This window comes from Capra hircus, chromosome 3 (genome assembly GCF_001704415.2).
Source record: "Capra hircus breed San Clemente chromosome 3, ASM170441v1, whole genome shotgun sequence".
In the NCBI taxonomy this organism is placed as follows: Eukaryota; Metazoa; Chordata; class Mammalia; order Artiodactyla; family Bovidae; genus Capra; species Capra hircus.
Genome location: NC_030810.1, coordinates 34106985 through 34133454, shown reverse-complemented (window position 1 = coordinate 34133454; position 26470 = coordinate 34106985). Strand labels below are relative to the sequence as shown.

Here is a 26470-nt window from a genome sequence, read left to right as displayed (position 1 = left end):
AATCAGAAAAATAAGAAAACTGATTCTTGGGGAATTCCCTGGTAGTCCAGTGGTTAGGACTTGGCATGTTCACTGCCAGGGCCTGGGTTCGATCTCTGTAGAGAACTAAGATCCCACAAGCTATGTGGCATGGGCAACAAATTAATTTAAAAAATTAAAAAAAAAAAGAAGAAGAAGAAGAAGAAAACTAGTTCTTACTCCCCACCACATACACATTTTCTTACTCCTAATCCAATCTTTTCACTCTGCCCAAGGTATCTAGGATATTTCCTCCCTTGGCTAACAACCATCCCTAATCTCTCTCACCAAACAGGCCTGGTCTCATTTCCTACTACTCTCAGGGAAGCATCCCAGGCTCCTGTCCTTGGGCCTACGTACTTTACAATAACAAAAAACAGTCTCTCTAAAATATCCTTTTCTTCTCTACTAGGCAAAACCTCCAGTCATACCTTGAGGCTCATCTCAAGTACCTTGTCCAGGAAGCAAATTACTTGCCCCAAAAGCACTTTTCATATTCCTGTATCACAGTGCTCAGCACATCTTTTGCTAGCTCTGGGTCCATGTTTCTACCCTCTTTATGCTTCCCCACCACTGTTTCCACTGGACACTGCGCCCCTCGAGGGTAAGAGTCCTCCTGTACCCATGCCCCTGGGCCTACCATACTGCCAGTTGATGGCAGGACCACAAGTAAGATTTGACAAATTAAGGAATGAATGAAGAGTAAACACCTAGCAACGCTGTGAACTTGCACAGTCTCATGTTCTGATGTTGAATGTGCTGCTGAACAGTTAGTGAAGCTATGTGTATGCGTGTATGCTAAGTCGCTTCAGTTGTGTACAACTCTTCGTGATCCTATGGACTGTAGCCTGCCAGGCTCCTCTGTCCACGGGATTTCTCCAGGCAAGAATAGTGGAGTGGGTTACTATTCCCTCCTCCAGGGGATCTACCAGACCCAGGGATCAAACCCGTGTCTCCTACATCTCTTGCATTGGCAGCTGCGTTCTTTACCACTAGCGCCACCTGGGAAGCAGTACTTCCCTCTGTCTCAGCTCCCCATAGGCCCACTAAAAAGAAGGAACTGCTTCCCACTTCTCCATACACGGATGCTTTTCAGGATATAAGGGTATAAAAGCCTTTAGAACCAAAAGAGGTTTTGTGAATCTGCAGGCAGTAACATCAACACCACCTGGGAGCTTGTTAGGAACCCAAATTCTCAGGTCCCATCTCAGGGTTACTAAGTCAGAATCCACAGTTCAGTAGGTGATTCATTTACACATTAAAGTTTGAGAAGCTATAAAGCCACTGGCACGCTTTAAGGAGAAGATGCAAAAACTGATTTTAGAAGTTGTTTTGATTTTGAATTTGCAAACACAGTAAAACCAAAGGATTCTCAGCAAGGATTCCTGGGTATGCTTACCAAAAAATAAAAATCAATGTAAAAAATCTGAAACACAGGTTTGAAGCTCAATGTTCAGGCAGTTTAATACACAGTGAGGCACGGTTTAGAGCCTTACTCAGAAAATTCTGAAATGGAATCGACTAAATGAATGGACAGATGGATGGTCAGTCTTAGGTCATAATCACAGCCAGGCAATCTAGATATTATTTTCTGTGGGTTTTATTTAGCTTACTTTGATCTCAAGCACAGAGGTAAATATCCAGACAAGCTTATAACTGCATGTATATTAAGATCTCCTGGGATACAAAGCACTAAGCTGGCTACAAACCAGGTGTCAGGAAGGTGCTGGTATTGCACCAGTGGCCACCTGTCCCATTCTCCTCACCTAATTTAGAATGGCTGTTCCTCACCTATGGCCAACAAGGGTGACATGGCCAACCCATCTGTTCCTTTGTGCCATGTTTAGGCTGGCTTAAAGACCACCACCACCCCTGTTACTGGTACTTCCTGGACAGGCAAGCTTTAAAGAGGGTTTCAGCACTGCATGACAAATGGGATGAGCTGGGATTAGAGACCAGGAGACACCGGTTTACATTCTGGCTCTATCATCTGTTTGGGGAAGTCATATAAACCCTCTCTCTCAGCCTCATTTTCTTATGCCATCAAGCAGGCAGAGGTTGCTAGAATGAAATTAATTAAAGCCTATCAAACACAGAATAGAGTGTGGGGGCAGTGCAGGACAGTTTAGTAATCTGATTTGTATTTCAGGATATTTTGGTATCCAGTTTTCAAAGTGACCCAGTTCAACTCACTCACCTTCTAGACGGAAAAAGTGAAGCCTGGGATGAGAAATGCTTTGCTCAAAGTCACATGGTGTGATGCTAGTAGGGTCAGAATTAGGATCCTGAAACCCCGACTCCTTAAACATTGTATTTTCAAACTCCTAGCAAATACAGACATCTTTCTGCAAATTCAAACTTACAAAATAGCTCAATATACTAAACAAGCAACAACCCAAGCCTGCCTTAATTATCAATATCCTTTGTGCTCATCTCTCTCTATCCCATGGTGGCAATCCAAGGACACCTTCTCAGTACCCTGAAACTCCCCCAACCCCACATTTGAGTAATTGAAGAACCAACCCACCAGAGCCAGTAAATGAATCACTGCAGGTCTTACCCTTAGATGAATTCTCTTCTCACCAGAGCACTACAGGTTTTGAAGTCCTTACAGTTCCCAGAGGACCTGAACTTTCTCATGCATCCATATCTACCAGGAACCATTAAGTTGACATCACCATTCTCTGCACTTCATAAATGATCCTAACATCTGGAAATGGGAACCACCTGCAAGTGCTTTGTCCAGAGATCACCTTATCATATAAGGACATGGAAACTGAAGTTCAGGTGAGATGAGAAAGGCATTCCGTAAAATGCCACCAAGGTCAAACATTAATCATTGGGGGCTCAAAGTATGCAGAGCATGTTCCCGTTAGAAGATCAGGACTTGAATCCCAGCTCTGCCACTTTCTAACTCAAATGGTAATTAACCCCTGTGAACTGCAGTAGAGCACTGGCTGTTATGAAAAATCACTTTCAGAGTTGGTTTTAGGTTCAGATTCTGGCTCTGTTGCATGCTTCTTGAGTCACTTAGGGTGAGCTGATGAATCTCTCTTAGTTTTAGCTTTCATAAAACACATAAAACAGAAAAAGAAAACTAGGGGGTGGCTGCTAATAAGATTAAGTCACTTAGGGTGAGCTGATGAATCTCTATTAGTTTTAGTTTTTACAAAACACATGCAAAAAAGAAAAAAAAAACTACTTTATAGGGTTGCTGTTAGGATTCAAAGAGATAATCCCCATCAAATACTTATCACAGTGCCTTGTATGAGTTAAACAGAATGACTTAACTGCTACTGAATCAATAAAATGGGATCAACCTTCTGATAGTTTTTTTTTTTTTTTTCCAACCTTCTGAGAGTTGCTGGAAAAATCCAACACAGCAGACTTGAGCAGGGTGCCTGGTACGGATAGATTCCCTAGAAGGAATCCTCTGCTATTATGAGCAATCTCTCCCCAAGCCTGTGCACTCACCTCTTTTAGCCACAGAAGCTTTGGGGCCTGCATCTCCACAGACATTACGCCCCCCACGTACTGCAGGACGCTGTGCTTCGTCTCGTTGATCCGGTGGACCTGACTGACCGCCCGGTGATCCAGCCACATGATGATGTTTCGATGGGAATCCCCTAGCAAAACAAGGAAAGTGAGGACACTGCTACATCCTTGTCGTTCTAATTCAAGGGGCTGTTTGTGGATTCCCAAGGGCAGAAATCTTCACAATCACTTCTGTAATTTCACACATCAACAGGGAACACCACCAGCACTGACTAGTACATCCCACCCAAACCTCCAATCTCCCTTCAAGAGATGTACTCTTTGAATATAGTTCCAAGGCTAAATGTCTACGCAAAAACCTAGTCATGATTCACTGATTAATTATACAGTATTGCCATTCATTCTCTCAACTTTTCCCCCTCTCCTATCCCTTATATCTAAGAAAAACTTTCCTGGACATATACTCAAGCAAAGAACCAATGAAATAAGCCTAAACAATACTTCAGTTTTTTTAAGGTATGCCTCCTGGAAATCAGGACATATAATTTCAGGTATAATTATCATCTACATCGACATAATGGCTATTATCTGCTTACAGTCTCACTGCCTCTAGTCACTTTAATTAAAATTAGTTAATTTAAGTGCTTTTCCCTCACATGGTTGGTTTTGTGGCGTGGGAAACACTGGAGTATTTTCCTTCCATTTGGGGAACCAAGCAGACCTAACATGGAACGCTCTTTCAGTACAGAGATACTGAAAAAGTTGTGGAATTTTTCTCAGCCTGTGTTCTTCTCTATAAAATGAGGACAACCAGGCCTGGATGGATTAACTGAGATTTTTCACTCATTGAACAAAAGATAATGTGCATAAAGATATGGCACATACTTGTCGCATAGCAGACCCTCAAGAGGAATGTTTCATAGGAAGCCCGCCTCCTGCCTCTGACATCCTGTAGCCCACAGAGGACCTAGTTGCTCCTCTGGCCCTCCCCCAGCCTTGTTAATTCATACTGCAGTGATGGGCAAGTCACCACTCTTCACAGCCCTCTGCTTCCTCCCATGGCAAAATGCAGAGAACAGCAATGAATATACCTGGCAGATTATAAACGGGAGAGAGAAAAAGGACTCCAGAGGACCTGAGCCAGGCACTTCATGTGTTATTTTATTTATTGGCAAAATAACTGCAGCTATTATATAATTTTGCTAAGAACAAATGTTTATAAAGCTCTGTGTGTGTGTGTGTGTGTGTGTGTGTGTGTGTGTGTTGGCAGACCTGTGCTAAACATTTTTATACATTATCTCATTTAATCTTAAAAACAACTCTGAGATCTAGGTCATTTTCGATGACAAACTGCCTTCAGGCTTGAAGACCTGCCTGCTCTCTCATGGCTGAGAAAAGCACAAATGTGTTTTGAAAGTAGATCTGTGCAGAGAATGGATAAATAAATTAGTAAAACAAGTTTAAACTTGAGCTACACCAGTTGGGGTATTTTTAAATATAATATATATTGTTTGTTGTCGTGGGTATACACACTTGTGATAAAAGCACAGAAGAAAAGTGTAAACACCAACTACAGCAGAACCATCACCTGCTGGACAGAGGAGAGGAGGAGGGCATGGACTAAAGTGGTTTTTTCTTAAAAAAAAAAAAAAGAATTGTGGCAAATATGATAAAACTTCATCTGTTTATCCTCATACATACATAGGAGGCTGTTATCTTATTTTCCTTATGCTTCCATATATTTGAAAAAGAATTTTTAAAACATAACCAAAAAAGTCAACCTGAGAAAATATCTAAATTAGGTCATCTTTGAAATAAGCCAAGGCTTCAATCACTGATTTGCCTGACCAGAGAGATTTCAGGTCCCAAAAAGCTCCTCAAACAACATTAACACATTGAAAATAAAAGAAAGTACATGAAACCTTCCATAGGCACATCTAAGATTTTGTATAAAGGGCTGAGTGGATTCTACTACATAACAAAACCACTTACAGCTCTGGCTCTCAACCCTAGTTGCACATTAGAAACTCCTGCTGCTACTACTGCTGCTGCTAAGTTGCGTCAGTCGTGTCCGACCCTGTGCGACCACAGAGACGGCAGCCCACCAGGCTCCCCCGTCCCTGGGATTCTCCAGGCAAGAACACTGGAGTGGGTTGACATTTCCTTCTCCAATGCGTGAAAGTGAAAAGTGAAAGTGAAGTCGCTCAGTTGTATCCAACTCCCAGCGGCCCCACTGACTGCAGCCTACCAGGCTCCTCCGTCCATGGGATTTGCCAGGCAAGAGTACTGGAGTGGGATGCCATTGCCTTCTCCAGGGATAGCTTTAAAAAATACTAATGTCCAGGTCCTATTCAAAAATCATCACGGAATCAGAATGTGGGTGTGTGAACACATACCATGCACACGCACACATATGTGTGTGGGTGTTGAAAAGGATGGTATCAGTATCTCATCTTCAATATTGTATAGAATGTATTTGCAGCTGCTTTAAGACAAAAACACCTGTTGCTAAACTATTAACTGTAAAGACAGACATGTCAGCTACTACTGCTTTACATGAAGAGGCTCAGAATGACAAAATGAAGATAGTGCAGAATCAGCTACTTTATTCTATTTATTATGATTCTTAATTAATAATGTTCATTATAGACAACAACATGGAAGTTAATCTTTCCAGTGCTTGTAGACTCCACTGAAAGTTCACTTCATCTTTTATTAACCATTTGTACATGCCAGACACAGTGCCGGGTGCTGAGATACCAAGAAGAGTGTGCCACAGACCCTGCCCTTATGGAGCAGGTGGGTAAGTGGACAAAACAGGCTGTATGTAGTAATGACTGACAGGACAGAAGACCTGGACATGGTACACAGAAGAGGAGGGGCACAGAGAAGGCCCCAGGTAGCGAATGCCGAGGCTGCACAGGGAGCTTCCGACACGCAGGAAAGCTTTTGGTTAATCCTGGAAATGACTGGTCACTGGGTAGGCAGGTGAAGAAAGAGTGAGGGAAGAGGGACCACACAACAGAGACAGCATGTGAGACCAACAGAGCACAGACCCAAGACGGCATCATATTTAATACAATTGGAAGCAATCTAACAGAGAATTAGGGTTACACAGTCTACCCTTGGGCAAATTATTCACCCCTGTACTCATTCAATTAATACTGTGAATGCCTCACAGGTGTTCCAGGGATACTGGAAGGAAATGACTAGGTCAGAAAACCATCGAAACATGAGGTTTCTGTTGCAGAGTGGCCTAGGCAGTAACTTCCTCCCTGACCCTAAACTATCACCCTCAATTCCTCTCCCTCCCAAGAGCTCCTGTGGCTGGAATGGTTCACCCAGAGTCATGGTCTGAGCCAGGCGGGCTACAGAGGTAGGAACCACAGAGCAATGGCACCATGGTCCAACCCAGAGCTGCGCTGACCTTCAAAGGAAGAGAAACCAAACAATGAGATGATTTTATCACACAGGTCAGTGTCCTTAAACGATTGAACTTAGTTTACTTGGGAATTTTTCTCTTTTTTTTTTGGTTACCATCCAAAGATGGTAAACTTTGCCAGTCTTGGGGGTTTGGTTTTAATGTCTGTGTGCACGCAGTCATGTCTGACTCTTGGTGGCCCCAAGAACTGTAGCTCGCCAGGCTCCTCTGTCCATGGAATTTTCCAGGCAAGAATATTGGATTGGGTTGCCATTTCCTACACCAGGGGATTTTCCCAACCCAGGGACTGAACCTGCATTTCTTGTGTCTCCTGCATTGGCAGGTGGATTCTTTACCACTCACCACCTCAGAAACCCTTGGTTTTAACGGTGATAGCTAATTTTTTGATCCCACTCCACGATTACTCCAATTGACCAATTAAGAATGGCTCATTGCTAGGTAAGGACAAGTCATTAAAGAATCTTTAATTCATCCTTAAAATTTGAATTTCACTTTCCAACACAGGCTAATCCACTGTATATAAAATATAACCTTAACAGAACCTGCTGAAAGGCAAGAAACTGGTAAGGGGCACCTGCAGCCAGGTTCATTTAATGAATGGGCACATTTTAACCTTTTAGGTGGAATACAATTTTTTTCAACACTTATAATTACAGTTGCAACCTGGCTACTCTTTTCTTTAATAGGTTGCAACCTAATTACCCAATATTTTCAACACTTATAATTAGGGTAGCTTCCTACATACCCTTTTAATTGTTAATAGGAAGCAATTCTACCTACACTGAGAAGAAAAGATGGTACCTGAGGGTGCTTGTATAAGCAGATTTAACAAAGAACTCTTCCTCCATTTCAAATGTTCTTGTTCCTAATATTTTAGCTGTTCATTCATCTGTACCCAGTGATTCTCCAAATACTAGAATTATTGAGAAGACTTTACAAAAACACTAATAGCCTAAGTTCACCCAAGCCAACTGAATAAAAACAACTCTGGGTGAGGCTCATGAACTGATAATCTTAAAAAGATCTCCAGTTAATTACTTGCAACCAGAGTTTAAAACCATATATTTTAGCAGATTAGAGGTATAGAGTCCTTGGAACTTAGGGCTCTTAGCATCTAAAGCTCCATACAAAATGAGAATTTCTCACACAATATCCCTGACAGAACATCACCTGACCGCTCCTTAAGCCCCGGCAGCCTCCCCAGGCGGCCTGCTCCATGGCTGGAGAGGGCTTGCTGCTGCAGAGCTGAGTGCGCAGGTTCAGTCCCATTCTCTGGGTCTCTGCTCTCTGAAGTGGTCCAGACAGGGGCCGCTTCTGGACCAGAACAATGCCAACTGAGCCACTGGCTGGCCACTGAGAACAAGGACCACTTGTATTCATCTTTGAAGCCTTAACACTTAGTAAGACAGGGATTGGCACCCAAGGAGTGCTAGTAAATGTGACATGATTAGAAAAAATGTGTGTGTATAAAAGATGGTCACCATTACTACTTGTGTTCTAATCATTCGCCCATTTGCATACTTCTTCAGGGCATGTCATTTATAAATATCACCGTTCCATGCATCAGGTCCATAGGAATGAGTGGAACACATTCTCCTAAGTTAAAGAATTCATCACTGGATGGAAGAAGCTTTTCTAAACAATGAGGTATCAGTCTCTCACTTAATTCTCACAGCAAAGTGCTGTTTCATTATTCCAAGTCTTTCAGAGATGAAACCAAGTCATGCAGAGGTTAAGTGATTCACTCAAGGTGTCACAGCTCAGCAGTAGCAGGGTTAAGATCTGAAACTGTCTGACTCCAATTTCAGAGTATCTCAGAGTACCCCAGTGTCTACAGCCACCATTTAAGAAAGGTGCTACTACGCAGTGACCACCGCTAAGGATTCTTTAACACAGCCCAAAGCATGCTGTGATACCTATGCTGGTAATAGCCAACTGAAAATGCAGAGAGCCACACTCCTTTAGGTGCAGCATGCAATTTCCAATGTGCCATAGTCTCTACCACTCCCAAATGTCTGCCACCCATTAAAAGGATAAGTATCAGTTGAAATTTATCTCTCCACATGTGCTGTTATTTTTCTCAAATTTGGCCCACTTTACTCACTTCCATTACCTACCTGACTTTTGGGGTTGCAACTTCAGTGCTAGCACTACTGGCTAAAGTATCCCAACAGGGCACATACTCATCCATGAAAATTTTCTGATGGTAGGTGCAAGTTGCACTTAAACATTTGAAACAGCTCATTATAGTACTCATGAGGTGTCTATTAGAACAACATCATTCAATGGGAACATCTTTGGTCTGACTATTGAAAATAGAGACCATTTGTTTCCAGCTTCTTCTGCGTGATATATGGTTCTACCTGTCTTATTCTATTTCCTTTAAATTAACTTGACTCATCCACTCAAATGAACGTGGTGGTGAAATTCATATGCATAAGCAACTCCAGGCTGCCGTCCTTGGAAAGGCCCAGACCACTTACCTGTTTCAAAGCTATACACTCTGAGCTAATGATTCCATGTCCATCCTACATCAAACTTTCTGCTGTTGCTCTTGTGCCCTAGAGAGCAGAGTCTCTTCCTAATCCACCTAATTCTAAGGTCACCCCTCTCCCACTAACTGCTGTCCAACATGTCCTCGAGGGACATGATCTCTGGTCTCCAGGCTCCACTCGTGCGTCTTACTCATGGCGATAACAGACACTTGATCTCATGCTCCCCCTGGGCCCCAGCCAGTCTCCCACTACCAGAAAGAGAGACAGAAGCGGTCCTACCTTCATGATTGACTGGCAAAGGACGAAACTGCTCATCCAAAACAACCAGAGAACATGTGGCATCAAACCCAAGCCCTCGGATTTGGTGTAAATTGACGCCTTGTACAACTTTCTGTTTTAAAAACAAATAAATAAAAATACGAATTACAATACAGGCTTTTAAAAGACTTAAAACAGTTATGACTAGAAGGAAATGAATAAAGTACTTACAACAAAACACAGATAAAAACTCAATATCACAATATTCTATATATTAATTCTAAAAAAGACAGTCAATCTAATTGGAAATTAAGCAAAGGACATGAGACGTCACTTCATAAAAGAAACAAACAGTATATAAAGAGTATATAAAACGATTCCCAACTCCACTAAAATTAAATAAATGCAAATAAAAATACTCTACTCTTCATCTTGCTTATTGGCAAAATGTAAAAATTAAAAATATATAGTATTAATAGTGGCAAGACAGTGAGAAGTGGGCCTTCCTTATATTCTAACAATGTGATAATTTAGTACAGATTCTGAAGAATATAGTATTTATTAAAATTAAAAACATATATAACTTTTGACCCAGAAATCCCACTTCTAGGAAACTATCTTAATGAATTATTAGCATAAGTAAGTAAAATATTATATAAACCAATGTTAACTGTTTATGAATATAAAAATTACTGAGAACTATTTTATTAAATAAACCTATAAAACAGAATTTCCTACACCATTAAAAAAAAGAAGTACAGAAGCATATTCTGGGTTTGGGAGTATGAAGAAGTTGGCAAATCCGCTTAACAAAATAAAAACATAAAACTGGACAAAATAATCAAAAACAACTATTTCAGGGGAATAAAACTTAACCAATGTCACATAAGAAACTGAGAAGCAGTCTTTCTTGAAAAATAAAACTGTACCTAAAACATTCCCACAAAACATATACAAAAAAAAAACCATACTTTAAGACTTTTATCTTATACCATACATAAACATTAACTCTAAAATGTATCATATCCCCAAATGTTAAGAATTAAGACTATAATCCTTGCTGAAAAAACCTTTATGACATGGGCTAGACAAAGATTTATTAAAAAGCAAGACTCATAAAAGAAAAAAATAATAAATTTGACTTCATTAAAATTTTGCTCTTTAAAAGAAACAACAAGATAGTGAAAAGATAAGCTAAATATTAGAAGAAAATGTTTGTAATTCATACATCTGATAATAAGCACATATGAAATATATAAAGAACACTTACAACACAGTAATAAGAAGATAGACAATGCAGCTATTTCACAAAGTGCAATAAAATTTATCGCACAATCCAGAAATTTCACTCCTTGGTATCCAAGCAGGAAAAATAAAAACATACATCAACATAGAGACTTGTATGTGAATATTCACAGCAGGCATATTCAAAATACCCTAAAACTGGGAACAAATCAAATATTCATCATGGTTTAACCAAATGGTGAAACCAAGTGTGGTATATCCATACAATGATATGTGTAACCACATAAATTAACCTTAAAAACGTTATACTAAGTGAAAAAAGTCAGACACAAAAGAAGATATGTGGCATGATTCCATTTATGTAAATTTTCTAGAAAAGAACAACTATAAAGACAGAAAAAATTATCTGTCGAGGGCTGAGGACTGACTACAGGCATAAGGAACTTTGGGGCTTTAACAGAAATATTGTGGGCTTCCCTGATCGCTCAGTTGGTAAATAATCCGCCTGCAATGCAGGAGACCCTGGTTCGATTCCTGGGTTGGGAAGATCTGCTGGAGAAGGAACAGGCTACTCATGCCTGTATTCTTGGTGGCTCAGCTGGTAAAGAATGCGCCTGCAATGTGGGAGACCTGGGTTTGATCTCTGGGTTGGGAAGAACCCCTGGAGAAGGTTCACCTACCCACTCCAGTATTATGGCGTGGAGAATTCCATGGACTGTACAGCCCATGGGGCAGCAAAGAGATGGACACAACTGAGCGTATTTCACTTAGAAATAGAAAGAAATGTTCTAAAATTTAATTGTGGTGATGATTATACAAAGGTGTAAACTTAATAAAATCATTGAATTATACATTTAAATTGATGATTTTATGGTATGTAAATTATACCTCAAGCTGTTAAATATTTTTGAAAAAACTGAGCTATAAAACACAAAAAATGGAAATATATCCATGGTACATTAATAAGGTAAAAAAAAGAAAAAGCATATACAACTGTTACTAACGGTTGCCTCTGAGAGCAAAAACGACAGCTGGAGGAGATGGGAGATTTTTCACTTTGTCATATAATTTTTTAAGTTGTAGAATAACAGATTTATTAATTCTATTTTTTTATTTTTGTTTCCACAGTTTCCTTTTGTGAAAAAACACAAGTGATTATATTCGTTAACATTTTCCGGAAACTTAAAACAGATAATAACCTTTTAAACCCCACAAAAATCAATTCAAATGTGTCCATCATCATTAAAAAAGTAAAAAGAAAAATTTTTAAATAAATTTAAAGAGATGAAATGTACAATTCTTCTTTTCCCCTGTTATAGAAAGCCAGACTTGTCATTTAGGACTATTTTTTACTTTGAATGTGTTCCTTAAATAAGAGCTACACACAACTATTACATATTTTCAACAAGGAAAAGCATTTTTTTCAAATACTAACAACAAATAATAAAATGTCATCATGTATTGAGCACTTACTGTGTGGCAGATACTTTACAAGCATCACCTTATTTAATCCTTACAAAGCCTACTGAGGAAACATTTAGTATTTTCATTTCATAAAAAGAGTAAATAGAAGACTGGGGAGAGAAGGGAAGAGCAAGCACATCCCAGAGACTGAGAACTTGAATGTAATCCTGTTTCAGAGCCAGTCAATGGCTAGGTTCTTCCTACTCCACCACACTGCCTGCCTGCCCGAGAGACTTATCCTGCAGACAGGGCATGCGTCCTCAGAAGAACACTGCCAGTGACCCAACTGTGACTCCAGGAAACATCTTTGCCCAACAGTACCAGGTGAACGCCCTGTAAATCTTTACTACATTGATCCATCTAGAATTAGAAGAGTATGTTCAGTTCAGTTGCTCAGTCATGTACAACTCTTTGCAACCCATGAACTGCAGCACGCCAGGCTTCCCTGTCCATCACCAACTCCCTGAGTCCAAACAAACCCATGTCCATTGAGTGGGTGATGCCATCCAACCATCACATCCTCTGTCGTCCCATTCCCCTCCTGCCCTCAATCTTTCCCAGCATCAGGGTCTTTTCAAATGAGTCAGCTCTTTGGATCAGGTGGCCAAAGTGTTGGAGTTTCACCTTCAACATCAGTCCTACCAATGAAGAGCATGAGGAGCATTTAAATTCATGACAAAGAGACACAAAGACCTGGTTTCAAATCCTAGCTCTGTCACTCTGGCTACATGATCCAAGGCAGGTTACACAATTTCAGTCCTTCCAGGCCCCTTGTCTTGCTGGATCATATCTACAGCATTTATAAGCATGGCCAATTCTGCCTGGAATGTCCTTCCAAGTTGGCTTGGAAATCACTAAGCAGTGGCTAATATCAATGGTGTTGGGGAAGACTACCTGAGCTTGAAACCTGGCTCCACCACTGACTAGTCTTGTGACTTTAGGAAGCCAAAAAGCCAGCTCCCTTGGTTATGCAAAGCTACTACTTAGACTATAACTCAGCAGTGGCCACAGGACTGGAAAAGGTCAGTTTTCATTCCAATCCCAAAGAAAGGCAATGCCAAAGAATGCTCAAACTACTGCACAATTGCACTCATCTCACACACTAGTAAAGTAATGCTCAAAATTATCCAAGCCAGGCTTCAGCAATACATGAACCATGAACTTCCAGATGTTCAAGCTGGTTTTAGAAAAGGCAAAGGAACCAGAGATCAAATTGCCAACATCTGCTGGATCATGGAAAAAGCAAGAGACTTCCAGAAAAACATCTATTTTTGCTTTACTGACTATGCCAAAGCCTTTGACTGTGTGGATCACAATAAACTGTGCCAAATTCTGAAAGAGATGGGAATACCAGACCACCTCACCTGCCTCTTGAGAAATTTGTGTGCAGGTCAGGAAGCAACAGTTAGAGCTGGACATGGAACAACAGACTGGTTCCAAATAGGAAAAGGAGTACATCAAGGCTGTATATTGTCACCCTGCTTATTTAACTTATGGGCAGAGTACATCATGAGAAACACAGGGCTGGAAGAAGCACAAGCTGGAATCAAGATTGCTGGGAGAAATATCAATAACCTCAGATATGCAGATGACACCACCCTTATGGCAGAAAGTGAAGAGGAACTAAAAAGCCTCTTAAAGAAGAGAGTGAAAAAGTTGGCTTAAAGCTCAACATACAGAAAACTAAGATCATGACATCTGGTCCCATCACTTCATGGGAAATAGATGGGGCAACAGCGGAAACAGTGTCAGACTTTATTTTTCTGGGCTCCAAAATCATTGCAGATAGTAACTGCAGCCATGAAATTCAAAGATGTTTACTCCTTGGAAGAAAAGTTATGACCAACCTAGATAGCATATTCAAAAGCAGAGACATTACTTTGCCAACGAAGGTCCATCTAGTCAAGGCTATGGTTTTTCCTGTGGTCATGTATGGATGTGAGAGTTGGGCTGTGAAGAAGGCTGAGCGCCAAAGTATGGATGCTTTTGAACTGTGGTGTTGGAGAAGACTCTTGAGAGTCCCTTGGACTGCAAGGAGATCCAACCAGTCCATTCTAAAGGAGATTGGTCCTGGGTGTTCTTTGGAAGGAATGATGCTGAAGCTGAAACTCCAGTATTTTTGCCATCTCATGAGAAGAGTTGACTCATTGGAAAAGACTCTGATGCTGGGAGGGACTGGGGGCAGGAGGAGAAGGGGACGACAGAGGATGAGATGGTCGGATGGCATCACCAACTCGATGGATGTGAGTTTGGGTGAACTCTGGGAGTTGGTGAAGGACAGGGAGGCCTGGCATGCTGCAATTCATGGGGTTGCAAAGAGTCAGACATGACTGAGCGACTGAACTGAACTGAACTGAATGATGTTAGGAGAATTCAGCAAAATAAGGTGTGATTAGCCCAACATCAGTGCACAAGAAGTAGCTGCCATTATATGAGTAAATTAATTGCATCCAGTCTTTGAACTCATGGAGCCTCAATCTGTCAATGCATAAACCAGCCCTAACTTCTACCTGTCATGCAGCCCTATTGGTCTCTGTGCCCAGAGAGCGCATGCCTGACTTAGGCAATCCCATCCTACACAGGCCTACAAAAGATCTCTAGTCAAGAGAGGAAGTGGGAGAGAACAAGTAGAAAATGCAATAAAACTCAATACAAAAAGGCAGCTCTTCAGGAGAATGGAGCATACACTATGGTATCAAAAGCACCAGCTTCTGGTCCCAACACCCAGTTCAGGTAATCTTGCACTAATATCATCACCTTTACAAGCCTCAGGTTCCTAACAGAGAGACAGGTAAGAATCAAAAGTATCAATTAATTTGAAAGTGCTTTGGAACTGATCAACCTTTGTAGGAAACGTGAAGGATGGAAAAATTCACTTGATGCTTCATTAATTGTGTTTATGGAATCTTATGTATGAAGTATAGCATGCTCTCTGTGTCATGTAATCACATGTAAAAACCACAGGATTAATGATTGAAAGATTAAACTCGAATCCTCCTAAGAATTGTGGTGAAGGTGACCTTCCAGTAGAAGCAAAAAAAAATATTCTCTTCAATCTATTTTATGAATCCCCTCTGAAGACCTACAGAGTTCTATATTCTAATTATGGCTTTTCAGCAACAAAGGTTCAGCGTCTCCATCTCTAAAAGGGAAACCTATCACAAAGAACTGGAGAAAAAACTGTGACATGCATTTAAACCTGATTTGGTTAGGCAGCCACTGTCATTTGCCCAGCCTTATATGGAAATACCTTATGATCATGCTTATCATGACTGAGACCCCCCACCACAACTCCTCCACCCCACCCCCCAGCTAAACCATCTCAGAGAGATGGCTGTCAGAGTCACACTACCCAGAAGGCCCCTGGGACTTTGACCTGCTGACCTGAGGATTTTTTTATACTCTCATTAATGGAAGAAGAAAGCAGGCTAGTAAACTCACCCCAACAACTTGGCATCAAGGGAATTTCCTCGGCTAGAGAGAAAGCACATTGCTCTGCTAAAGAATTTCCAGAGAAGGAGATTTCTGCAACTTCATTCTGTAACCTGGTCCATGTCTCGCAACTGTCAACTCGTAGCTATGGGGCAGCAAACAAATATTTGGGGAAGGGATTGTGCATCGCTTTGTTCTGACTGTGGGAACCAGTTCAATCCTGCATGTGTTTTAAATCAGCAGGCTCTGCCATATTGGGTGGGGAGACAGCGTTCCTCAGAAATCTTCCAAACTGAGAACTGGAGGGTCAGAGGCATACCTGGTTTTATCTTTAGCTATATCTGAACCAAGGGTCAAGGCCTGGGGCCTCACAGAATTCAGCTTTCAACAGAGTTCCATGTGGCTGGTTCTGTATTATTTTAATTCTTGATTTGAATGCTTCTGTCAGCTTTGGGGGTATGCATGAGGTTATGAAATCCCTAGTTCCCTCAGGCCCATCAGTCCCCATTGCCTACATAATTCAATTACTCATTCATTCAATTAGTCAGTAAATATTCAATACCATCAAGCCCCTTCTAAGGTCATGCTATGCACTCTTCTGGGTATTTGGGAAGCAACGGAAAGAAAAAAATTTTTTTTAATTCCTTACCCTTTTGGAGGTTACATTGTAGGGACAGACAACAGCCATAAACTGAAAAAATTATATAGTGTATGTACAGTTTACTAGAAAGTGATGTCAGGGGAATCAGGAATGCCGGGGAAGGCAGACAGTTGCCAAAAAGGTGAGATTTGAGGAAACACTCGAAGGACCTGAGAAGCTGACTTTGTAGAAACCTGTGCAAAAAAAAGTGTTTCCAGGAAGTGAATTTTGACCTACACTTCATTTTAACTAAAGGTAAATGGTGACACATGGCTCAGTTTAGTCGCTCAGTTGTGTCTGACTCTTTGTGACCCCATGGACTGCAGCACACCAGGCTTCCCTGTCCATCACCAACTCCCGGAGTCTACCCAAACTCATGTCCATTGAGCTGGTGATGGCATCGAACCATCTCATCTTCTGTCATCCCCTTCCTCTCCTGCCCTCAATCCTTCTCAGCATCAGGGTCTTTTCAAATGAGTTAGCTCTTTGCATCAGGTGGCCAAAGTATTGGAGTTTCAGCTTCAACATCACTCCTGCCAATGAACACCCAGGACCAATCTCCTTTAGGATGGACTGGTTGGATCTCCTTGCAGTCCAAGGGGCTCTCAAGAGTCTTCTCCAACACCACAGCTCAAAAGCATCAATTCTTTGGCACTCAGCTTTCTTTACAGTCCAACTCTCACATCCATACATGACTAATGGAAAAACCATAGCCTTGACTAGATGGACATTTGTTGGCAAAGTAATGGCACTGGAGGGCAAGTGGCCGAGAGGAGATACCCACATCCAAGGTCAGGAGAGGCGGCCATGAAGAGATACCCCACCTCCAAGGTAAGGAATAGCAGCTACACTTTGCTGGAGCAGCTGTGAAGAGATACCCCATGTCCAAGGTAAGAGAAACCCCAGTAAGACAGTAGGTGCTGAGACAGGGCATCAGAGGGCAGATAGACCGAAACCACAATCACAGAAAACTAGCCAATCTAACCACATGGACCACAGCCTTGTCTAACTCAATGAAACTAAACCATGCCGTGTAGGGCCACCCAAGATGGATGGGTCATGGTGGAGAGTTCTGACAAAATGTGGTCCACTGGAGAAGGGAATGGCAAACCACTTCAGTATTTTTGCCTTGAGAACCCCATGAACAGTATGAAAAGACATGTGGCTAGTGACTGCCATATTGGACATTATGGATCTAAGGATGTATGGGAGTGAAATATGTTGACTGTAGGCAGGAAGAGTGTACAGGAAGAAGAGAGAATATGTATGAAAGAGAGGAAGCACTGCATGTGTGAAGACAGGAGAGAAGGAACATGTAGGTGGAAGAGCTAAGAGAAGGACCATGAGATAAACCAGAAGAGCAGGCTAAAACCAAACCATGCAAGGCCTGGAGGCCATGTTACGAATTCTGAGTTCTATCTTAAGAGTAGTTTGAGGCTATAGAAGAGTTGTCAAGTTAGCATTAAAATGTCATTCCAGCTCGAGAAGGAGAAATATCACAGAGGGGAAGGACATTTAGGAGGTTACACTCCAGTGCCGATCTGAACAAAAGATGAAGGTATGGGGTGTTGGAGCCGGAGGGAATGCAGAGATATGACCTGACTTCAGGCTTATCACCCACTTCCTGGGTGACTTAGGAAAACTCACTTCACTCTCTGGATCCCAGCTGTTCTTTTCAACTATAATATGGAAGGAACAATCCCTCCCCTACCCACCTCCTAAGACAATCAAGTGGATAGGAACATGCTTTGCAAACCATACAGGTTCTATGAACGGTAGGAGGGTGACATCATTGCTCAATCCCACATGTATGACTCCTCCTTCTGCTCTCTCTCTCTCTCTCTCGAAGTATATATTACTTATACAGCTGGTACAATTTAGCGGGGGGGAAATGGCACTTTGTTGACTTTGTGGATATTTTTTTCCCATGCAACTTAACTATTTTATCCTTAGAGGCAGAGAACTTGTTGTAGCCCCCTCTCCTATATATACACCAGTTCTTAGCAAAGAGCATAGCACACAGTAGTGCTCAATAAATATTTGCAGACTAAACGACACCTCCAGCTTATCTTCTTCTTCCTAATGGAATCTGTTACTATACACTAAACTTGCAATGTTCTTGCCTTGTTGAGGTGATTAAGATTTGTGGCTCCAACAGAAATGGTTAGTCACTAAGTTGTGTTTGACCCTTTTGTGAGCCTGTGGACTGTAGCCTGCCAGGCTCCTCTGTCTGTGGGATTTCCCAGGCAAGAATACTGGAGTAGGTAGCCATTTCCTCCTTCGGAGGACCTTCCCGAGCCAGGGATGGAACTCATATCTCCTGCACTGGTAGGTAGATTCTTTACCACTGAGCCCCTGGGAAGCCCCCCAAAAGGAACATAAGCCATTAAAATCGGCGATGACACAGAGCTCGAGACATGGAAGCAAACTAAATGTCCAACAACAGAGAAATGAATAGAGAAGACGTGGTTCATATACACGATGGAATATTACTCAGTTAAAAAAAAAAAAGGAATGAATAATGCCATTTGCACCAATAAAGATGGACCTAGAGACTGTCTTACTAAGTGAACTACGCCAGGCAGGAAAGGACAAAAGATTCCACCTATATTATTGCTTACATGTGGAATCTTGAAAAAAAGATACAAACGTACTTAGATACAAAGTAGAAATAGACCTACAAACACAGAAAACAAACTTATGGTTACCAAAAGGAAAAGTGAGGGAGGGTTAAATTAGGGGTTTGGGATTAATATATACACACTACTTCCCTGGTGGCTCAGACAGTAAAGAGTTGGCCTGTAATGAGGGAGACCTGGGTTTGATCCCTGGGTCGGGAAGATCCCCTGGAGAAGGGAATGACAACACACTCCAGTATTCTTGCCTGGAAAACCCCATGGACAGAGGAGCCTGGCGGGCTACAGTCCATGGGGTCGCAAAGAGCTGGACACGACTGAGTGACTTCACTTTCACTATATATAAAATAGTTAACAAACAAGGACCTACACTATAGCATAGGAAACTATACTCAATAATTTTGTACTAACCAATAAGGGAAAAGAGTCTGAAAAAGACTATATATATATGTGTGTGTGTGTGTATATATATATATATATATATATATATATATATATCTGAATCACTTTGCTGTACATGTGAAACTAACATAACATTGTAAATCAACTATACTTCAATTTTTTAAAAGAGAGATTTTTGTGTTGATAACAAGGAGTGATTGGTATAAAGTGTTCAGCTTGATACCTGGAACAGAATTAGTGTCCAAGAAATGTTAGTTGCCATCATCATTATTATTACTGTTAATATTACTATTAATTATTCTTCATGATTACTGTTATTATTACTAATAATAGTGGTAACTATTACCACTGTTGCTGCTGTTGTTCTTGTTGTTTTTATTAATTTGACTAAGGGAAAACCATCTCAGGCAATGTGAGCAACTTAGAGAAAAGGAAACAATACAACTGCTCTCAAGCTCTTGAGCTCCTTAAGTTTTTGAGAACAAGACAGGTCAGGATGTATTTTATGTCACCCTTTGCCCCAGACCATTGCTTCTCAAAATCTTACATAGAAAGAACCCTAACGAGAAAAGGAGTGAATGTTCCCCATGAGGTACCTCCCTTACTGACTTTGACTTTTCAACATTCTATCTTAAAAATTCATTCTCCTCCATCATCTACTCATTTTTGTTACTGTCATCAGTGCAATCGCCATAGGAATCACAGTGCTTACTCATTTCCAGGCACCGTTATGACATTTTGTATGCATTAACTCATTTAATCCTCACAGCGACCCAAAGCAGATAGGTACAGTCATCATTCCCATTTTACAGATGATAAAACTCAAGCAAAAAACCAAAAGTAATTTTTTCATGATGACAAGCTAATAGATGTTGGAACTGGGATGTCAATCCAGGCAGTCCAGCTCTAGAATTTTGCTCTCTGGCGTGTTACTCTCCAATATAAACATGCTTCCCTCCTTCAACCTCACACAGCGATAAGCTATGAGCAGATGCGTCATGCTTATCCCACGGCTTCTGACACATGGCCCCATGGCCATGCCCCATGTGAGAAGAAGGGCCTAGGACCAAATAGTGTCATCCAGGTTTACGCTAGAAGCACAGCCTCAAGAAGGACAAATGCCCGGAGCACTCACATGGCTGAAGGGGCTCAAACAGATAATGCGGTGGCTGCCACTGTAAGATGATTAAAAATCCAGCATTACACCAAGCTGTACTTAGAGCAGACCTGTTTTAAAGTAGCTTTTCATCAGGGGATTGTATTTCCTTCTTGACAATTTCCTTAATGGCAAGAAAGGCTCTATGTTGGAAGGACAAAGGAGACCCAAGGGCAAAGAGTAGAGGATTCTCACCAAGGCAAGGGCTGGGAGGGGGAGGGAGGAAGAAAATTAAACAGGCAGAAGAAAAGACATGCCTCCCTTTTATTCCTCTATCATGCTCCAGTGCTGCCCACCCCCAGCCTCCTCTCCCTGCCTTCTTCTCTGGGGGCACTAACAGCAGCCCAGAGCTCATGAAAGTTTAAACAGACTGATCGATACGGACAGAATGGTGAATTGTCCATCTGCAAATTACCAAGCCCATCATGAATATTTAAGGAACTAAACTAGAAACAGGGAGAAGACAGAATCCAGGTCTTTATTTTTCCCTCTGGGGTAAAAAAAAAAAAAAAAAGACAAAAACATCTCTGTCGTTCCTGATTACTGGGATATAAAACCAGTCAAGCGAAACTAAAAGGGAACAATTCTCACCCAGCGTCACTTTTTTCCAAGTCAGCAAGCTGACTGCAAACAAAGGCCACTCAAGAAAAATGCCTACCTGCTACAACTCAGAGATGCACTGGTCTTGCCCGACTTTCTTCCTTTCTCAGAGCCCACCTTGCCTTTGCGTATGTTGCTCCCTCTGAACAAGAGAGGTTCCCCTCACTTGTCCACTTGGAAGGCAGGACAGTCCAGTGACTCAGGGTGCAGCAATGGAATCAGACTGCTTAGGTTCCAGCCCTGCCTTTCATAATTACTAACTGTATAAGCATGGGTAAGTTATCTAATTTTTCTGTGCCTCTGTTTCTGCCTCAGTGAAATGATGGTGTTAATAGCGCTGCCTCTATACAGCCATTGCAAGGATTCCCCTCTATGATGCAGGTTAACCTTACACAGAATTGGACACACCTGAAGGCGCTGTGGAGGTGAGCTATGGTTGTCAGCGACATCTTCACATAGAGTCACACCCAACCAAATCCTCTGACTGCATGCTCCGAGTCCTCCACCGTCTACCCTGAGCCCCTCTGGGTTGGCCCCAGCCTCAGCTCCAGCCACAGTCACTTTGTTCCCACACCTCTCATGTCATATCCCTGCTGACTGTTGGTCTCCATCACAGACCCTGAGCTCCCAAAAGGCAAAGCCAGTGTCTAAAGTTACCCTTACGTTGTCCCTGGCACCAGATGGACACACAAGAGACACTCAGCAGAGGGGCAGTGGGAAGGAAGCATGTGCAAGGATAGAATGCCAGAGTCAGGGCCATACCTTTGAGACAATGCAGCACGCAGCCCAGATGTCCTCAGACGACTGCTCATGGTGGTTGAACTGAGGCTCCCACTGATTGATGGGCTGGTCTGCAAAAGCCAAGAGGGTGCCCCTCTGGTCCACAAGGGCTGCTCGGACGCTGCCAGTCCCCACGTCCATGCCCACATAGTAGCTCCTGGGTTCATCTCCACCGGACATTGCTATCCCTCCACCTGTGGGGTCAAAGGCCAAACCACGTGAAGACCAAGCTGGTCTGCAAAGTCGAGCATGGGACGTCTTGAAAGTGGAAGTGGAAGGGGCACAGCTGACAAACTGGATGACTATTCATTAATCCAAGAAAGATGCTCATTGCTGCCAGTGTGCAAGCAGGCACTGAGGTAGGTGGTGGGTGAACAGGCAGGCGTGGCCTCAGACACAGAGTTTCTGTTCTTTGGAGGGACTCAGATGATGAGCATTTACAAGCTTCACCATTATTCAAACAAAGTTGTGATATCAGATGAAAAGTGCAATGAGGATAAACAAAGGGTTGTAGAACTGAGAATCTGGAAGCAACAGATACACATTTTTTCCTCACCGAATTTGAATTAAAAGGGCAATGGCCACTGCTAAAAAGTAACTCACCTACCCGGTCAGCCATTCATTCAAAAAACTATCTACTGAGCACCTATTACGTGCCAATAAGCACTTTAAACAGTACATGAGTGAGTGAGTGAAGTCACTCACTTATGTCCAACTCTTTGCGACCCCATGGACTGTAGTCTACCAGGCTCCTCCATCCATGGGATTTTCCAGGCAAGAGTACTGGAGTGGGTTGCCATTTCCTTCTCCAGGGGATCCTCCCGACCCAGGGATCGAACCTGGGTCACCTGCACTGTAGGCAGGTGCTTTACCATCTGAGCCACCAGGGAAGTCATTCAGTTCAGTTCAGTTCAGTTCAGTCGCTCAGTCGTGCCCAACTCTTTGCGACCCCATGAATCGCAGCACGCCAGGCCTCCCTGTTCATCACCAACTCCCGGAGTTCACTCAAACTCATGTCCATCGAGTCGGTGATGCCATCCAGCCATCTCATCCTCTGTCATCCCCTTCTCCTCCTGCCCCCAATCCCTCCTAGCATCAGAGTCTTTTCCAATGAGTCAATTCTTCTCATGAGGTGGCCAAAGTACTGGAGTTTCAGCTTTAGCATAGAGGCCCTCTACTCACTGTGATGCTACAAGGTGAGACCATTTTTACTCCAATTTTATTAAGGTGTAATTGACATACAGAACTGTTTAAGTTCAAGGTACACAGCATAATGATAATGGCTTACATACCTTAAGAAATGATTATCACAATACATCCAGTAAACATCTATCATCTCATACAGATTGAAAAGAAAAACAGAAAAATATTTGTGTCACGAGGTCTTGTAGGGTCTAGTCTCTTAACAACTTTCATACACAAATACAGCAGTGTTAATTATATTTATCACGTTGTACATTATATTCCTACTATTCATTTATCTTATAAATGGAAGTTTGTACCTTTTGCCTGCTTTCATCCAATTCCCTCCTCACCCTGACGGTGAGTGTTTATTTTATAGGTGATTAAGATGAGACTCCAAGGAATATATAAATTTTCTCTTAACGCTAGGTCCACACACTGATGAACAGTAAACGCAAGTTGTGATAATCATGCACGTTATACTGACGGGCAGAAAGGTTTCGGAAATCAAGAGAGGAGGCAGCACGACTGCAGAGCAGTCTGAACCCACAATCTCACCCCTGTACGTTCTCTTTTCCTTCGTAACAACTCACAGCACGACTGCAGAGCAGCCTGAACCCACAATCCCACCCCTGTACGTTCTCTCTTCCTTTGTAACAACTCACAGCACGACTGCAGAGCAGCCTGAACCCACAATCCCACCCCTGTACGTTCTCTTACCCACAATCCCACCCCTGTACGTTCTCTTTTCCTTCGTAACAGCTCACAGCACACATTTGGAGAAGAGGCAGATACACTGCAGCCGTTGTCGTGAACTGACTGGGACTGGGAAGGAGCCTCGAGGGAGACAGGATCAGGAACTTGTTAGACAATCTGTTTTCTTTACAGACCCCTTGCGAGTTACAAGGAAACTGCCCAGCAAACACTCGAGGAATTCCTTGGCCTTCACTGCGGCTCTGGGTCCCTTTGCTCAGATTAGCCCCCATGATGCAGACATCTCACAGAGGCTTTCATTTTCCAGACTGGAGTTTTAAAGAATAAGAACAAGCCTCCAAGACATTTACGCTGGAGAACGTGCTACAGCCCCCTAGGTGAGCTCAGGGTGGCCTCAGCGCCCAGGGTCTAATTTCAACCACAGCAGTGTTCTGCATCCTTTCACTCCAAAGAGGTAATGTTTCCTCCGCAAGATCATACTTGGGGATTCAAAAACAAAGTCAGCCAGCAGGTGTTCCGTTAAGGTTTCCTGGGTATTTATCCCAGTTAAAAATGGCTTCGTTAAACATGATGGCTTCTGACTTGCTCCCAGTGATCCCCCAACAGCATGTGGCCTCTATGATTCATGGGCAGCTGGAGAGGCGAAGGTGGAAGCTGGAGTAGGAACAAGGGCTACCCTCCTCTGAGCTTCAGAGAACAACTCCCAGGCTCCAACCTGTTTTCTCATCTCCTCGCCCACATGATCAGTGGCACCAGTTTTCAAACCATGCATTCCTTCAAACATCCAATGGGGATATTTTTTCTTCAAGCCATTACTCGAAGGAAACTGAAATAGATCAAAGCACAGCAGCGCTGTGTCAAGCAAAGATCATCCTTGCCTGGCCCTCAACCCTCCCCCCAACAGTGGCTCTGCTGAGTTCCTCCTAAGGACTGAAAACCATTGGCTGAGGCCCTCGGCACAGCATCCCAGGCCCTCCGGGAACTGCCCTCTGCCTCCTATCCAGCCACATCTACTATAGTCCTGCCTGTTCTCACATCAGGCTTCAGACACACTGAACCCTCACAGGTTCCCAGGTGCACCACACCACTACAGGACTGTCTCCACTTCATACTGCTCTTTCCTTCCAACTTTCTTTCTCTCTTGTCTCCCTCAGTTCAGTTCAGTTCAGTCACTCAGTCGTGTCTGAATCTTTGGAACCTCATGGACTGTAGCACGCCAGGCCTCCCTGTCCATCACCAACTCACGGAGTTTACTCAACTCATGTCCATGGAGTCGGTGATGCCATCCAACCGTTTCATCCTCTGTCATCCCCTTCTCCTCCTGCCTTCAGTCTTTCCTTTCAATAATCAGGGTCTTTTCCGATGAGTCAGTACTTTGAATCAGGTGGCCAAAGTATTGGAGTTTCAGCTTCAGCATCAGTCCTTCCAATGAATATTCAGGACTGATTTCCTCTAGGATGGACTGGTTGGCTCTCCTTGCAGTCCAAGGGACTCTCAAGAGTCTTCTCCAACACCACAGTTCAAAAGCATCCATTCTTCGGCACTCAGCTTTCTTTATAGTCCAACTCTCACATCCATATATGACTACTGGAAAAACCATAGCTTTGACTAGAAGGACCGTTGTTGGCATCTCTGCTTTTTAATATGCTGCCTACTGACTTTCATGTTAAGATCATGCTCAACCAACATTTTTTTTTTTAATTTGTTTGGCTGCTCTGGGTCTTAGCTGTGGCATGTAGGATCTCTGCTGCCATGTGTGGGATCTTCACTGAGGCATGTGGGATATAGTTCCCAGACCAGAGATCGAACCTGGGCTCCTTCCTTGGAAGCACAGAGTCTTAATCACTACACCACCAAAGAATCCCAACCATCACCTCTTGCCTCTCTCCATGCCCCAGTGCCACCATAGTACTGTGTCCCTTCTTTCTTTTAAACTTTTTTTTTTTTTTTGCTTTGTGCTAGGATTTATCTTTTTTTTTGTTTTTTATTTTTTTAATTTTAAAATCTTTAATTCTTACATGCATTCCCAAACATGAACCCCCCTCCCACCTCCCTCCCCGTAACATCTCTGTGGGTCATCCCCATGCACCAGCCCCAAGCATGCTGTACCCTGCGTCAGACATAGACTGGCGATTCAATTCTTACATGATAGTATACATGTTGGAATGCCTTCTTTTAAACTTTTTAAAAATCACTCTGACCAAATTTCTTGCTTCTGTGTTCACCTCCCTCACTGGCCTGAAAATGAAGAAAGGAACTGATTGATTTCTATATCCTCAGCTCCTACAGTGCCTGTATCCCCAAACCAGTCCACTGTCTGGTACATAATAGTTCTCAGTAAGTGCTTATGGAATGAGCACCTAAATCAGTGAATCAACAACAACAACAACAACAAAAATAAGGATGAACAGGTTCATGCTTTAATGCTTTAATAGTTCAGATTCCTAGGTTTGTATTTATCTGCAGTAGTATTTTGCCTTGATTCTAATATCTGTGTGCTTCATTCATCCA

The 26470-nt window shown here is 42.5% G+C and overlaps 1 protein-coding gene and 1 non-coding gene across 5 annotated transcripts in view; both read right to left on the bottom strand.

Annotated features, from left to right (window-relative positions):
• FGGY (FGGY carbohydrate kinase domain containing) overlaps positions 1-26470 on the bottom strand; it is a 502898-nt gene that overhangs the window by 452889 nt on the left and 23539 nt on the right. For all 4 annotated transcript variants that reach the window (XM_013962793.2, XM_018044764.1, XM_013962794.2 and 1 more), the window contains exons 2-4: positions 22046-22257; positions 9730-9841; positions 3493-3644 (exon numbers count right to left, since the gene is read on the bottom strand). In XM_013962793.2, coding sequence (XP_013818247.2) covers positions 3493-3644; positions 9730-9841; positions 22046-22243 — 462 coding nt within the window. In that variant the 5' untranslated portion in view covers positions 22244-22257. The remainder of the gene's footprint in view (positions 1-3492; positions 3645-9729; positions 9842-22045; positions 22258-26470) is intronic.
• On the bottom strand, positions 22882-22953 carry TRNAC-ACA. The gene has a single exon. It is a non-coding gene; the product is annotated as a tRNA-Cys (tRNA).